General features: G+C 55.0%; 1 protein-coding gene across 1 annotated transcript in view; it reads left to right on the top strand.

Annotated features, from left to right (window-relative positions):
* PPP1R1B (protein phosphatase 1 regulatory inhibitor subunit 1B) overlaps positions 1 to 13880 on the top strand; it is a 29886-nt gene extending 16006 nt beyond the window's left edge. The window contains exons 7-11 of the mRNA XM_005301815.5: positions 3740 to 3916; positions 7020 to 7103; positions 9696 to 9767; positions 10640 to 10789; positions 12121 to 13880. Of these exons, the coding sequence (XP_005301872.1) occupies positions 3740 to 3916; positions 7020 to 7103; positions 9696 to 9767; positions 10640 to 10789; positions 12121 to 12221 (584 nt within the window). The 3' untranslated portion in view covers positions 12222 to 13880. The remainder of the gene's footprint in view (positions 1 to 3739; positions 3917 to 7019; positions 7104 to 9695; positions 9768 to 10639; positions 10790 to 12120) is intronic.
* Positions 13881 to 14748: the final 868 nt, after the last annotated feature.

The following is a 14748-nucleotide window of genomic DNA, read 5'->3' as shown; positions in this document are numbered from 1 at the left end:
CTCTGGCTTTGGTCCTGCCTCTTGGCGCCCATGCGGGCACTGGCTGGTTTCAAGGCCGGCCGGAGGGGGAGGCCCCGCAGGCTCCTTTGTGCGGCCTTCAAGGCTGGAGGAGGGTGCTTTCCCCTCCTCCCTTTGCCATCGCTCTATCTCTCCCCCTGAGCTTATCACTAAGTTCTCTGGCTCCTCTCCCAACCTCCCCCACTCCCTTTCAGTGCATTGGAGGCAGCTCTGGCAGCTGGGCTGGGCTGGCCTGCAGGGTTAGCTGCCTCGGAGCCAGTGGAGGCTGAAGTGTGGCCTGGGGGGCTCTGTGGCACAGCCTCCCTCTCCTCTATCCCCCTGCCATCAGTCCTGCTTTACTGGTGGAACAAGCTCACCGGAGTGTTAAAGGGACCGTGGCTTCAGGTCGCACTCTGCCCAGCTCCAGCTGGGATTTGGCCTCCTGGTTCCCGCTGCCTCCGTTCCTAGGATCGAGTTTCCAAACAAATCAGCCCTAAACTAGCAGTAAGGTCAGGGGGTTGAGATGCCTACACTGACCAGCCACGGATAGAACCCAGGCCCCTGCTCTAACCACTGGACCATACTCCCCCTCAGAGCCAGGAATAGAAGCCAGTTGGGGCCCCCAACCCTGTGATCCAGCCACTAGACCCAAAAATCAGGACTGTCCCTATAAAATTGGGACATCTGGTCACCGTACCGCCTGACAGCCGTGCTTGGGGCAGCAAAAAACATAGAGCTGCCCCTGGCCAGAAGGCCCCTGCTTTAACCAATGTACCCCACTTCCTCCTGCAGTTACAAACCAAGAAACCTGACTCCCTTGCCTCCTGCTGTAATCAACAGCCAGGAAGAGACCCCAGGAGTCCTGCCTCCCTGTCCCGCACTTTATCCCCAAACCCATATTTTCCCTCAGCTCAAAGCTGTGATAGCACTTCCATTTCAGACCGCTGGTTCGGAGTGCCTTTCTGGTCCTTTGTACCCAGCCCTTAGCTCACACAAAGCAAATGTTTCCTTGGTCTTCAGCCTTGGCAGGGATGTAGTCCTCAGCAAGGAATGTGACCAGCCTTGTTTGGGGAAATAAAACCGATCCGAGAGACAGAGACAATAGTCCACTGTTGACAGTGGCTTATTACGTGATGGTGTTTATAGCCACCTCTGCTTCCTGCCAGTGACCCGACACACCCACTCTACTGCATCTAGCCCTAACCCATTTATTTGTCATCCCTGAAATATACATTTAAACTGCTTTTTTTTTTTATAAAAGGCCCCAAAACTGAACTGAGCCCTGGGTTGTGTGGCAAGTTCTGTTCCCCCCTCCCCAGATTTCCCCCCCCCCCCAGATTTCTCCACCTGCTGGATTCTCAGCAGCCCCAACCGGGACCAGATTTTCAGCTGAGCTCAGCTTGCATTGAGGCATCTAAATAAGGTCTCAGCCCCCCACTGTGACTCCATGGCCAGATTTTTCAGGCCGGTGGTGACTGCGGCCTGGGAGGGCAGGAAATTCCGTGCCGTTCAGACCGTCTCACGGTCACTGATAAAGCACCAGGGTTTGTAGGGAGGGTGTGTGGAGGAGCAGGCCGCAGAGGGTTTGTCTACGCCGCAGTTGGGAGCGAATCGCCCAGCTCACGTAAGCAGACTCGGGTTCTCAAGCCAAGGGGGTCGGGTGGGCTCGAAACCCCGGGCACCTGCCTGAGCCGGAAGATCCACACAGCTATGTTCACCACGCTAGCGCGAGTCTGTCTGCCTGGGCTAGGGGGCTGGTTCCCAGCTGCCGTGTGAACATTACCCAGCGCGTTCCCCTGGGGCAGTACGGAGCTCTATAGCCTAGGGTCACCCAGCTGCAAACTCCCCTGGCTGGGAAGCTAGTGGCTGGCGCTGCCAGGGGCACTAGGTCCCCGGGAAGCCAGATTTCATGAAGGCTGCCATGCTGCTTGGAACCCTTTTGAGCTGCCTCCGTATCGCAGCCAGGGCAAGCAGGTAGGATAGTCCCCACTTCGTCCCGTGGTGGTGAAGGGGAGGAGGTGGATGAAGACCCGGACCCGGTCAGCATGTCCAGTGATCAAAGCGCTGAGGCAGCACCGGATTCATTTGAGGGAGGGAGGGTTTTGTCTGTTTCACTGGCCCTGAAGCTAATTCCTCTTGCAAACTGGGGGTGTGAGTGGCAGCGGGATCTGCTGACAGGACAATCATCCCGGTCGGAGCTGGCGCCGTATTAAATTCCTGGGTGCTTCCCCACTTCACTTCCTGGCCAGGTTTCCCGCTCTGGCTCGTTTGATGCTTCGTGAGTTACTGTGGAGCCCTTCAAAGAGGGGCGCTAGGGGTGTGTCTACAGTGGGGGGGCTCATCGCCCAGGCTCCAGACAGAGCCCAAACATCTCCACTGCATTGTGATAGCCTCGCAGCCCGAGCCCCGCAAGCCCAGAGCAGCTGACCCGGGCTCTGAGACTGGGTGCTGCTGTGGGTTTTTTAACGCAGTAAATGCACCATGGACATCTGACCTCTGAGCTTTCGTAGGATCCCCAGGCAGGCAGGGGGAAGGTCGTAGGATGCTGCAGCATTGCGTTGTTACTCTGAAGCTGTGTGTCTCAGATCTGCCGCTCGGTCCGTTAGCATGCTAGACGCGTCTGTCCGGAGCATAGACACACACACACGGGGTATGGGGCAGTGGGGGCGAGCGTATGCATGCACTGACATTTGTTGTCGCAGGGCTGCCCTGTGTACTGCACTGAGCCTGCGTACCCAGAGGTTTGCCATGCCTGGGTTGACAGGCACACATGCAGATTGTTTCAGCAGAGGGCTGATTTGTGCAGGGCTGGTGGATCTCTACCATGCAACCAGGCTTCTCTGCTCCCAGGAGGCGATTGCCCACTCCACTGGGTCCGCTAGTCAAGGGCATCCAGAAAGCAGCTCTGCAAACACACCCAGAGCGCAGGGGTATCAGACTCCAGGCACTGACGCTTCTATGAAGGTGCTGTCAGCACCTGCCGAGCCTACCACTCAGGGAACTGCCCTGCAATGACAAACCAGTGCACGTGGTCCTGCGCTTACTAGCCACCCACAATAGCCAAGCAGTGTTCACATGTCAAAGCACTTACAAGCAACCCTATAACAAACAAGCCAGCATGCACACGTGATGGAGGGAAAAAACTGGTCAGGAAACAAACTTTAGGTTCACAGGTGGTGTTACTGTAACACCGATGGTGTGAAGAATAGATTGGTAATGTCCTTTAGAGATATCAGACTTGATAACATTCTCTCGGCAATTGAAATCAGGTTTAACGCCTCTGAAATCAGTGTGTAAACTTGGGAATAAAACTGATGTGAGTGAAAGAAGAATCTGGTCTGTGTGGAGTACCTAGAGAAAGGTGAAGTAGTTAGAAGACAGGACTGGGAGTCAGGACTCCTGGGTTCTGTTCCAGCTCTAGCCACTGACTGGGTTTGATCTCAGGTAAGTGACTTCCTCTCTCTGTGCCTCAGTTTCCCCCATCTGTGCAGCAGGGATAGCACTGACCTGCTGTGAGGCAGGTTGTGAATGTGATCTGGGGTTTGTGAAGTGCTTTGAGATCCTACAGTCTAATACACCCAGAGAGATCGCTAGTGGGGTGTGGCTCCCGTCTCTCGGATCCCTCTGCACACCATCACTTGGTGCCAGAGACAACAGAGGCTGGGTCGCCTGGAACCTGCACTGGCTGCCCCCGGCTCCCACTGGCACGAGTTGGCTCTTCTTCCCTCCTTGTGCATTCCAGCCATGCAGCGCATTGTGCAGTCGCACCTGGAGGCCAGCAGCGGCCTGGAGGACGAAGAGGCTGCCGAGCACGAGGACAGCTCCGAAGGGGAGGCCGAGGACGACAAGTCATGTGACCCAGACGACATCGACTCCGAGATCCCCGGCCCGTGTGAACTAGAGAGCAGCGTCGTTCCTGGTAAGAGACTTGCAGTATAAATAGCCACTTGGGGGGAGGCAGGGGGCAGGAGCAGCTGGTGCCCAAAGCAAGTGGGGTAGGGCTGCAGGGGCGGGTGCAGGCAGGCGCCCCTGGACTTGGCCCCACCAGGTTCCCTGCTCTGTGTCTGCACATCCTGCAACACCCAAAATTCCCCCTTAGGGCCAGCGAGGTGTCCTGCATCCCCCAGGCCGGGAAAAGCTTGATGCCCCCAGTGACAGCAGTTGGTACTGCAACTTGCCGTACATCAATGTAACACAGCAGTGTCATTGTCTGGGAAGAGGGGTAATGGAAAACCAGAGAGGGAAGCTCAGGTCGTTAGATCTTCCCTAAGGAGGGGAGCCCAAGGCCGTGCGATGCAGCGTGATGATGTCCTACAAGGACAGGCCTGGGAGCCAGGCAGACGGGCGTCCAGTCCTGGATCCCATAAGGTTGGCGCTGTGTTTCCAACAGCCCCGGGAGAATGGTCCTTTGCAAATAATGCAGCCAACAGACGTAGCCAATGGCTGGCGGCTGCTGCAGCTCTCCCGTCCCTGCCAGGCTGGGACTCAGGAGAGATGCTTTCCGGCTGACCTTGGGGAGCTGCTCTGGGCCTCAGTTTCTCCATGTGGGGACAGTGATAGATGCCAGCACAAATCACAGCTCTCTAGCTAGACGGGTTGTCCCATTCGGTATCACAGCGATGGGAATCGCGGCTTTCCTCCCTGTGCTGAGTCCATCCCCGAGGTGCCTCGCGAAGCCTGAGGAGCCGTCCCTGAACCGGAGAGCGGGATGAGCCATCGCTGCAGATTTCGGCTCAGCGGGAATTCCGGGATGACTCGTCCCACTCCTGGCTGCCATGGTTGGTGGAGAGTTTGTATCTCTTCTCCAGCTCAAAGGGTGGCTCAGCGTTTCCCAGGGCATCTTGCTGGCCTTGCTCTGCTGAGATTCCTGTTTGAAAGAAGGAGGTTTCCAAGCCCGGTGCCCGGGTGCAATGGATCCCTGTGCAGGGCTCAGCTGTTTAGGTTCCCTAGATGCTCAGATACTCCGGGGACGAGCACCAACAGACTCCAGCAGTGACACCATGGCAAAGTGGCTCAGCGATGCTACCCGATCAGAGCTGGGGGAAGAAGCCCAGAATAGGCTGGCCAAAGGCCCTGGGGTGGAACTCAGGAGCGCAGAGGGCAGATGGGGCTTGCTTGGCCATTTATGGGAAGCAGGGGGTGGGGTGGGGGACCGGGGGTTCTGACCTCTCTGAGCCCTGAAAGGAAGTGATGTGGGGGAAAGGAGAGCAGTTGGGAAGGAAATCCCTGCTCATTTCCTTTAGTCCAGGGCAGTTTTCCCTGGATCCGAGTCTGGCGGTCAAGGAGTTTGGAAGCAGGTGGGAGCTGGCAACATAGCAAGAGTCTATTTAAAGGCCTCACTATTCCCCCCCTTCCCCCCGCCTTCCTCGGATCCCACTCACCGGGGACCCGCTGCGCATACTAAAATATCCCTTCATTTAGCGCCTTTGCTGCTAGGGAGAAACCTGTAAATATTCCTCACCACCGCCACGCATACGCTCCCTCCCTGGTACAATGAGCCGTCAGTCACCTAGGAAACCATCACTGTTGCTTGGCACGAAGGAGCGGTGAGCCTGGTGCCTTGGCATTCAGTCAGAGACACACACCCACCCCAACCCACCCACCTGCTTTCCCTGCACTGTTGGGGGATGGCGAGATCCCCCCCCCCCCCGGTTAAATCCAGGGGGGGTGGGAATCGGGGACGTTTATCTTGGCACTTCGGCATCTCAGCTCCCTTCCGCTCTGGGCAGCGAGAGCTGGGAAAGGCTGGTTGGGGTTAGAGTTAAGTTCTTTGTTTCTTTTATCGTCCTGGGCTCCCACCCCAGTGCTCCATTGATGCTGCTCCATTCAGACGCACATCCCCCCTCTGCTATCACAGCCTGGGGCTCCCCCCCTCCACAGCTCTGCCAGGGCCCCTCCGTCCTGCCCCGCAGCCCCCTCCCCTTCCGATTCTGGGCTCCCCATACACACCCAGCGCTGCCAACACAGTGGCAGTGAAATCTATTTAGGAAGCTGTAATGTACCCCTCCCCCGAGCATCTGAGTGTCCATTTCAGATTTGTGTCCCAGTAGCAGTTAAAAGCCCCGGTCAGGATCGGGGCCCCGCGAGGCGAGGCCCTGGACAAACACTTGGGAAAACTTGGCACCTATCCCGACTCCCAGCAAACTTACCATCTAAGAAGACAAGTCAGGTATGAAGTCGAGAGGGTTGAGGGGGGAGGATATAATCAGACAGATACAATCTTATAGACATCGATACCTTTGCAATTAGCAATAGCCAGAGCACCAGCTGTCCCAATTTGCCCCTCCAGCCGTTGCCAATTGGCTGGTTTCTGATAGGCCACATGGTAGCGGAGGCATCTGAAGGAAAGGAGGGTAGCAGCTGCCGAGGGTTCTCCCTGTGTTCTGTGATTTAGATCTATTACAGAGGTATCTAGAGGCCTCGGCAGCAATCAGGGGCCTGTGGTGCAGGGAATTGTACGTACCTATCGCGAGAAGCAGCCTCTGCCCCCCAATTACTTACTGTCTGAATAGAGGAGGTAAAGGATGGGAGGGGAAACTGAGGCACAGAGTTGCCCCAAGGTCCCTGCCAGAACTTGGACCAGAGCACACTCCTGAGTCCACCTCCCCAGGCCTATCTACTAGACTGCCATGAGGAATCTGGCCTGGCCTGGTGGCAACGGTCTAGGGCTGAGAGGGGCAGCCGATCTCCAGGCCCCGTTCAGTCCTTGGCTGCTCTGCTGCGGCTGAAGACAAAGGGGGCTTAGCAGAGCCACCTGCGGCAGGGGGGAGATTTTTTTTCCCCAGCGGGGACGCCTGTCTTATTTGCAACTGGGCCAAGACTTGCCAAACTCACCCCACCAAACGGCCATCAGAGGGTAGCAAGAGCGCTGGGGCCTTGGGGTAACGGAGAGCGGCTGAAAGTGCCGGTGACGGCGGAGTGGGGGAGGGACAGGATTTGTGCTCCGCAGACGGCGCGCCAGCCGCCCTGACCTTCGTTGGTCGCTCCCCAGATGGCTTATCTTGCTGCTGTATTCATTCCAGGAGCCCAGGCGATGAAGGACTTGCCTCTGGCACCTGAGGCAGTGGCAGCCCGTCCCAAGCCAGCTCTGCCCAAACAGCACTCCGGTAAGGGAATGGCTCCCTCTTGTGAGAGGCCAGGGAAGAGGGATTGTAAACGAAGTACCACGGAAAGAAAGAAAACGGTTCCAGCCAAATCTGGGGAAACAGCTGACGCTGCTTTTCACAGGCTCGCACCCCTTCCCGAGTGTGCACGCACACTCCCCGCCCTGCTGCTAAGCTCCAGAGGCGCCGGGAAGCTGGTGATTACAGCAGAGAGACATTTTATCGGGACAGGAGGCACGTGTCATCACGGCGGGCGGCGTCTCTCACCTCGGGGAGCCGGGCCTGGGGTTTCACGCCTGCACTGGTGTCCAGGCTTCTTGCAAACACAACATCCAGAGGTTCTGGAGGGGGCGGCAAGGCGGGTGTGCGGGGGAGGAGGGGCAGGTGGAGCGTAGAAAGGTTGACACGGCGGAACGCAGGCCGTTGAGCAAGTCTTGGAGTCAGAGAGAACCGTGGTGTCTGTCTGCATCCGGCAGGCGTAATAAAGGAACCCCCTTTGCAGTCACTGCCCCAGAGTGTCCTCTCGCTCCTGCCACAACAGATCATTGATTTGGCTGGCGCTGTTTTGTTTTGAAAGGGAGGTTGCCAAGAAAGAATTGGGGGCCAGAATCTGCTGTCAGTTGCTCTGGGGTAAAACCAGAGAGACACGAATGGAGTTACTCTGGATTTATACTGGGGTAATTCACAACAGACGCTGGCCCCTGCGTATGGCAACAAAATCAGATTCTGATCTCATTTCCACCCATGTAAATCTGGAGTAACTCCAGTGAAGGCAATGGAATTACTCCAAATTTACGCTGGTTTAACTGAGATCAGCATCTGGCCCGATGTTTCCTTCTCTGGGTCACTACAAAGCCCTTTGAGGATTAGAATTGAAAGCATCAAAAACCAAAACCCCAACCTTCAGTTTAGTTTTTGTGGCTGGTGCCATTTTAACTTTCGTTGCCATTTCTGGAGTGTGCTGGCTCAGGCCGACGAGGGCTAACAGCCCTGTCACATGGCCAGGGAGCAGCCCGCCCGGACTCCGGTAGTCACAGTTACACCCACACAAGGAAACTAAACCGATCAGTTTCCCTTTCTGCTACTACTTCAGTTTCACTTGGCAGCAGCAAGCGACAAAACCCAGCTGTGCTCCTGGGGTGGGGCTGCACTGCAGAGATAATAATCTAGCCCTGGTGTGAGCCGCAGTCAGGCCCCGGTTAATGGGTCCTCGCTGGTGGTGCTGCACTCCTGGGTGTGTTGCTAGGACTTCTCGGGGTGGAAGCTCCCTTGGTTCTTTGTGTGCAGTAAACTGGGCTGCTCTAGGGTTCTTTGCCAGTCAGCCATGGAGAGAATCGGTCTGTCCTTCTGGGCGCATGGGGGGAATTGTGGGAAAGCACTGGAGGACAATAAGCACTCAAGTGGTTTGGCCAGCCTTAACCCCTGGGTTAAACTAGAGCCCAGGCGCTAACCCAGCCCCATCCTGGTCAGCTAGCCTGGGCTTAAAGCATCTCCAAACCCAAGTCAGAGAGGATTGGTTGGTGGGGGGAGGTTTGAGCTAAAATTGGATAAGAGCCTGGGTTAACTGCAGTGAAGATAGACCCACTTGGGCAACAGGATTTTGTGTGGACAGGAGAGGGCTTGGAGACACCACCAGAGTTAACTCTGCAGTGATGACACCCTGGGTTTGCAAAACCTCCTTCAGGAGGAGTTGGCTTTGTGATTCTCAAATTGGAGGCAGTTCCCTTCTGGGTCCCATTTTCCCTTCCCCCTCAGCCCCCAAAGCTATGTGTGTGGAGGGGCTGGTGTAACCCATTGGTTTGGAGGTTAGCCCCTCTCAGCTTTCTGGCTTTCCCAAACTAGCTAGTTCCCCTTGGATTTGGGTTCTTCCCACTGCAGGGAAGCATGTTAACCCCATAAAGGGTGAGGGTGGTGTTTTCATTGACAGGGAAACAACAAAAGTCTGATCTCTCCCCATTCAAAGTGCAGGCAACACCTCTAGTTTTAGGGAAAGCTGAACACGGAGGGCGTAACTCACCTAGGGGGTGGTCTCATGCTGTGTGAAACCAATGGCAGTGCCACAACCCACTTCCCCTGGGTGGGGGAATCCCTCAGAGGGCCCCAGTATCCTATAGCGCTCAGACATGATTGTCCTAGCACTGGGTTCCTCCCGGCCTAGGGGACCTGATTCTCCAGGTGCTAATGCTGGGGCTAATCCAGTGCAGCTCCGTTGACTGTAAAGAAGTCACTTCAGATTGATACCAGTGTAAATCAGAGAATCACTCAGGAGATATCTGTGCTCTCCCCCAACCCCCTCACTCTGAGTCGGGGCTCTCACTGGGCATTTGATCGCCCCTAATACTGTGCTGCCCGGGATCTACCCGCTTAAGTGGGTGAGCCGTCCTTGATTTGTGCCTGGACATGGTAAGCATGTCCCACCGTTCAGCTTAGCTATGAGAGGGGAGCCCTTCCGTACCCCTGCAGGGCCGTTGCTCAGAGCACATCGAGTTTGGCCCCCTTGCCGATTGGTGTGTCCCCTTTGTTAATATTTCCGACGGAGAATTCTGTGCAATGCGTCTTGTTCTTTTTCTCCTTTGTTGCTGACCCCCCGAGAAGCCCCGGGAAATGAGGCCAGAGCATTTGAACCACGTATCTATCCAGCTGTCGTCAAATCACACAAAAGGAAAGGTAATCTGCCGGTGCGATAGACAATGGCGGATCCGTGGGGGTTTGCTGCGGTGGGTGGGAGACCCAGCAATGCCTCCAGGGTTAAGGGTCAGTTAGCATCTCCGTTATGCTTTCAGAGGAGGCACCTACCTGGCCTGGCACTACCCTGGGGCCCAGGTTTATCAGCCCTGGTTTCGGTCTCCCTTTGCATTTTTCTCCTTTGGGTTTTGAAGCATCAAGGCTAAAATCAGCACCATTTTCAAGCCCCCAACCCAAAGGCCTGGTGTTCACTACAAAGTCTTGTCAGACTAGCTAATGTTGTTCAGGGAGGTGGTCTTGCTACGCCAACAGAGAAACGCCATCTGCTGGCACAAGCTGCGTCTACACCGGGGGGTGGGGTTGCCGGGATGGCATTTGTAGTGTAGACAAGGCCCAAGGCTGGGCCTGATTTTCAGAGGACATAGATCATCCGCAGCTCCCGTCGATTTGTCCATCTGACCTCTTCTTCCTCAGCAAGCTAGGCCCCGGGCCAAGGTGTCTCAGAAATGGAGATACCACAAATCAGTGGCTTTTTGTGGCTGCAAATTAATCAGGGTCCCAAAGGTCTTTCATTAGCCTTCCCTGAGTGTAGATTGGTGGGCTGACTGGGAGGAACTTTGGAGCCTTGGGTAGAAGGGACTAGGGGAAGGGTCTGTCCAGAGGATCCTAATGTTAATTTGGGGGGAAGGAGGGCTTGGATCTGGGTCTGCCCTGGGCTCGAGCGATCATCAGGATTTCACTGATTCATGGTGACGTTTTAAAGCACTTGTCTGATTGTTGCATGAAGCCTGGACCCTCAGTGATGGGGGATGGAGACGCCCATCATTTAACATGCGGGTGTTTCCTCTCGGTAGGTGGCCAGAAAGTGTCCTTCGCTGGCGGGATAGCGGAGCTCGGGGATGAGCTGAACTCGCTCGCCGAATGGGAGAAACCTGAAGTTACTGAAGGAGACGGGACCAAGGCCCAGGAACCGGATCCAGGACAGGACAGTCCTTCCCCAAGTGGTAACGTCGTGAGCCTGAGGAGCAAGAACGGGGGGAGGGGGGGAGGAAGGCTGTATGTTGTGTAGCAGGGGCAATGACAGAATGAATCAGTGCTGGATGCAGAGTCCATAAATAGAGCCGGTTAATGCAGAGCACATTAAAGCTTCAGGGGTACCTGCTCCTTGGGCAGCTCTCAGACGCTCCACAAACGTTCATTAAAGAAGCCTCCTCTAACCCACAACAGTGGGGTAAGCAAAGGATAATGCAAGAGCCACATCCCCAGTGCTGAAATGCAGCCAGCTCTGGGGTGGAACGTGGCTACTGTTTTAACAGCGCACGGCAACTAACAGCTGGGAACCCAAAGCGAAGGGGGAACCTGCATCCTGTTGAAACGGCATGGAGCAGCTTGGCTCAGCAGAAAGGCCTCCCCGGAGCTAGAGTTTGGCCACGACACTCTGGTTAACACCCAGACTCTCACAAAAAGAGCCATCTTTAACAGCCACAAGCTGGGATCCCTGCTCCAGAGGTTTGCTTGGTGGGATCCATGGAATGGATGTCCCCCCTCTAATCATGCATCTGGATTGCAAACGGTAACTGCTTTGCAAATGACAGAGAGTGTTGGGGGAAGCCAGATCCTCCCATTAGATAAAGGGATCTCAGCCTGGGGCAGTTTGGAGAGCTGCTTTCATGATTATTGTCATCCCAGTAGTCTGTACGTGTCAGGAACCGGGGCGCAGGCAGTCTGGCCCAATGGGAAGGACTCAGATCAGTGGTTGGGGGGTCAAGTCAGAGTCAGTAGGCAGCCGACGAGCCAGGGTCAGTGCTGGGTCTGCTAGCCAGCGGTCAGGAATGTAGTGAATGGCCGTAGCCAGAAACGAGGCAAGGAGCAGGAGGACCGGAGGGCAAGGGCAGGAGTGAAGTGGGAATGGGGTGGACGCAGATTGCAGGAGATAGGCAAGAGCGGAATCTGATGTAACAGCAATGGAGAGCATGCACGGTCACTCACACACCCCCTCGGGTCACTTCCAGGCTGAAGCAGTGGGTGCGAGCCAATCAGGCGGCTGCACACCTTGGCCGTTCCGATAGGACTTCCTGCGGGGCCTGGCCTTCCAGGATTGGTGAGGTGCTGCTTTTCCAATCTCCCTTGGTGGTGACAAGGGAGTGTCAGAGACCCAGGGCCCCCACAGCCCCAGGCTCTAAGGACCTGCACCTCAGAGCCATAAACTGACTCCTGTCAATCCAGGATCTGTGCACTAGGCAACATGCAAACAAATAGCAGGTGATCCCTGCCCTGGGGAGCTCACAATCTACAGCTTCTGCATCTTTTTTTCTTTCCCTTTTCCCCTCCCCAGAACACAAGGAGCGGAGACACGTTGGCTTTGCAGAGAGACCTTCCCGCTCCGTTAACGTAGAGAACTGCCCCGCCACCTCCCCACTCGGAGGCACCAGTTAGCTTGGGTGGCGGAAGGAAGATGGAGGAAGCCGTCCCAGAGGTGGAACGCACTCATCTTCCCGCTCCATGTTATGGATTCTCTTTCCTTAACGGCCTCATTTACTTTATTTCCCCCCACTTCCTTTCTCATCTTTCTGATTTTCCCGTTATCTGCCAATGGATGGCTTGTTTCTGTTAAGTGAATTTAGTACTTCCGAAAGGTGGCAGTTGGACAGATGTTTGAAAGCCTCTGCATGTCCATCTAGATGATAGAGATGGGCAAGTCCTCTTGCTGTGGGGCATCTAATCCATCCCAGGCCCGGAGGCTAATGCAAGATTTCCCCTATTCTCCATTTATTAGTACTCTGTCCTATCCATCTAACTGTGCCAAACAATGGGGCTTCCGCCCCTTCCCTTAGGAGACAATCACACATCCCAGTGCAGTACAGGTGGCAGCAATGCAAACTTTCCACATGTCTTCAACCCTAAAGGCCCTTCCTTTGGACAGTTCAGTCTTTTTGGTCCATTTAGTCCTTGCCCTCTTTGCTTGAGCCTGCTAAAAATGTGGTGGGGGGCAATTAGTGTCAGTGATGGTGGTGCAGGGGAGGTGGAGACCCTGCCCAACTTGCTAGAGTTGTTCTAGCAAGAGCTGCCCTAGGATGTGGAATCCTGGCTTGTGTGGGAGGGTTTGTGGGTGCATGAACGTGCAAAGCTGGGCAAGAATTCCCTCCTTCCTTCCAGCGGGGTGACGATCTGGTCTTTATCTCCACTGGTTTGTATATTTCGTTAAAGCAAACCAGCCCTGGGCTTCTCTGAAAGACCACAGAGCGAGAGAGGAACACGGGAGCAAACTCCAGCTCCATGTGGTAGGGGGAAGCCCAGTGCTACTAGGGGAGTGCTGACCAGAGGAGAAAGCTTGAAGGTGACTCCACCCACTAGAGCATCTCCATGACTTTCAGTGGACCGGAGTCTGGGTGTAGGGGCACCGAACACAGGGGAGACAGGGCAGGTGGGATTACTTTAAAATTAAAATGTGAAATGGCACTGGACAATTGAATAGAGGTGGAGCCAAATCAGTGTTGATTCACCAGCCCTGGAGACTGAAGTCCTCTAGTTTATATCCTAGTGCAGATAGGGTCAAGCTTCCCCCACCAAGGTGCCTCAAGTTGGATCTGCAGGAAGGACCCTGTCTCGGATCTTCAAAGCTTTTGTAGGTGCCTAACTCCCCTTGAGCCCCTGTCTCTAGCAAGGGAGAAGCCCCCCACTCGATCCTTGGCTTCTCTGCTGACGCTGCCTACCAAAAGAGGCCAGTTTGTGCCAGTGAGGGTGATTTTTGTCATGTGGCCACTTATCTACTGGGACCTGAGCCAAGAACCCACTAACTTGTTTCACAGGAGCCACCACATATCTTACAATGGCTAGCGGCTTGAGCTGGATTTGTACCAGCCCCCTGGAGGGAACATTAACGTGGAAAATGCAAGAAGTTCCTGTTTGCCAAATTCAAAATGCTGTTTTCCATGGTTATATCATCCCTAATGGGGACTGCGAGCAAGAGGCAGCTTCTTAGTTTAGTTTAGGTCTCTCTCTCTCTCTCTCTCTCTCTCATTCTGTACCCTTTGATCCTGTATTGAGCAAGGCCCCTTCCATGCACCTCACTGCGGTAATAAAGCTTTGTAAATATATCTTTGCAGTGTGTTTTATTGGGAGAGGGTAAAGGAGGAGCCGCTCAGATACAACAGGCCTGGCTAGTCCTCCTTCTGTCACCAAGCGCCCAGGAACAACTCCAAGGCCTCCCAACAGCAGATTTGCCAGGGTACAGTAAGTGCATGAGGCTGGCACCTATGGGGCTGGTTAATGCCTCCCTGCTGGTAAGCAGAAGACTCGGCCACAACTCACAATCCCTTATGCTCCATAGGGTGCTAGGGCCTTGGAGAGCTGCAGAGATGGTGGCAGAGGGAGCGTGGGCTGGAGTCACTGCAGTGCCAGATGGTTAAAGAGTAGGTTCTTGTCTGAGACTCAGAACAATGGCTGTTAGGCTCTCTGTACAAGGATGGGAAAGGCAGGGGAAATAGGGCCAGGTACAGGACCTATGCAAGCTTCCTCATACTAACCTGCCAGGCTCCCCGCTCAGAGTGAAAGGGGCAATCAAAATCCAGTCAGTCTTTGGCCTCTCTGCTGAGGCTTCCAACAAGGAGGTGGAGTGGTGGTGGGGTTTTGTGATATGGAGCCACACCTGCTAGGATCAGACAGTAACAACTTCCCACCCAAACTGGGCCAGAGTAGAAGCAGTGACCTACGTCTGAGGGTCTCTGTAATCCACCACCAGCCGCCTGAATTCTGCAGTGCTATTGGTAAGAGTTGGCCATTAAGTCCCAGGACCCATATGCTGTACTCAAGAGATGCCACTGAAATCAACAATTGTTAGGTGCCTACATAGTTTTGAGGATCTGGGCCCTAGTCTGTTTTCTTGCCTCTGGAGGTTACTAGTCCAGCTAATCCCGCCTCACCACACCTTATTGTGCTCCTCCCAGGCTGTGTTTTAAGTACA

The sequence above is a fragment of the Chrysemys picta genome, chromosome 24 (genome assembly GCF_011386835.1).
Source record: "Chrysemys picta bellii isolate R12L10 chromosome 24, ASM1138683v2, whole genome shotgun sequence".
Classification (NCBI taxonomy): Eukaryota; Metazoa; Chordata; order Testudines; family Emydidae; genus Chrysemys; species Chrysemys picta.
This window is presented reverse-complemented; position numbering and strand designations above follow the sequence as displayed.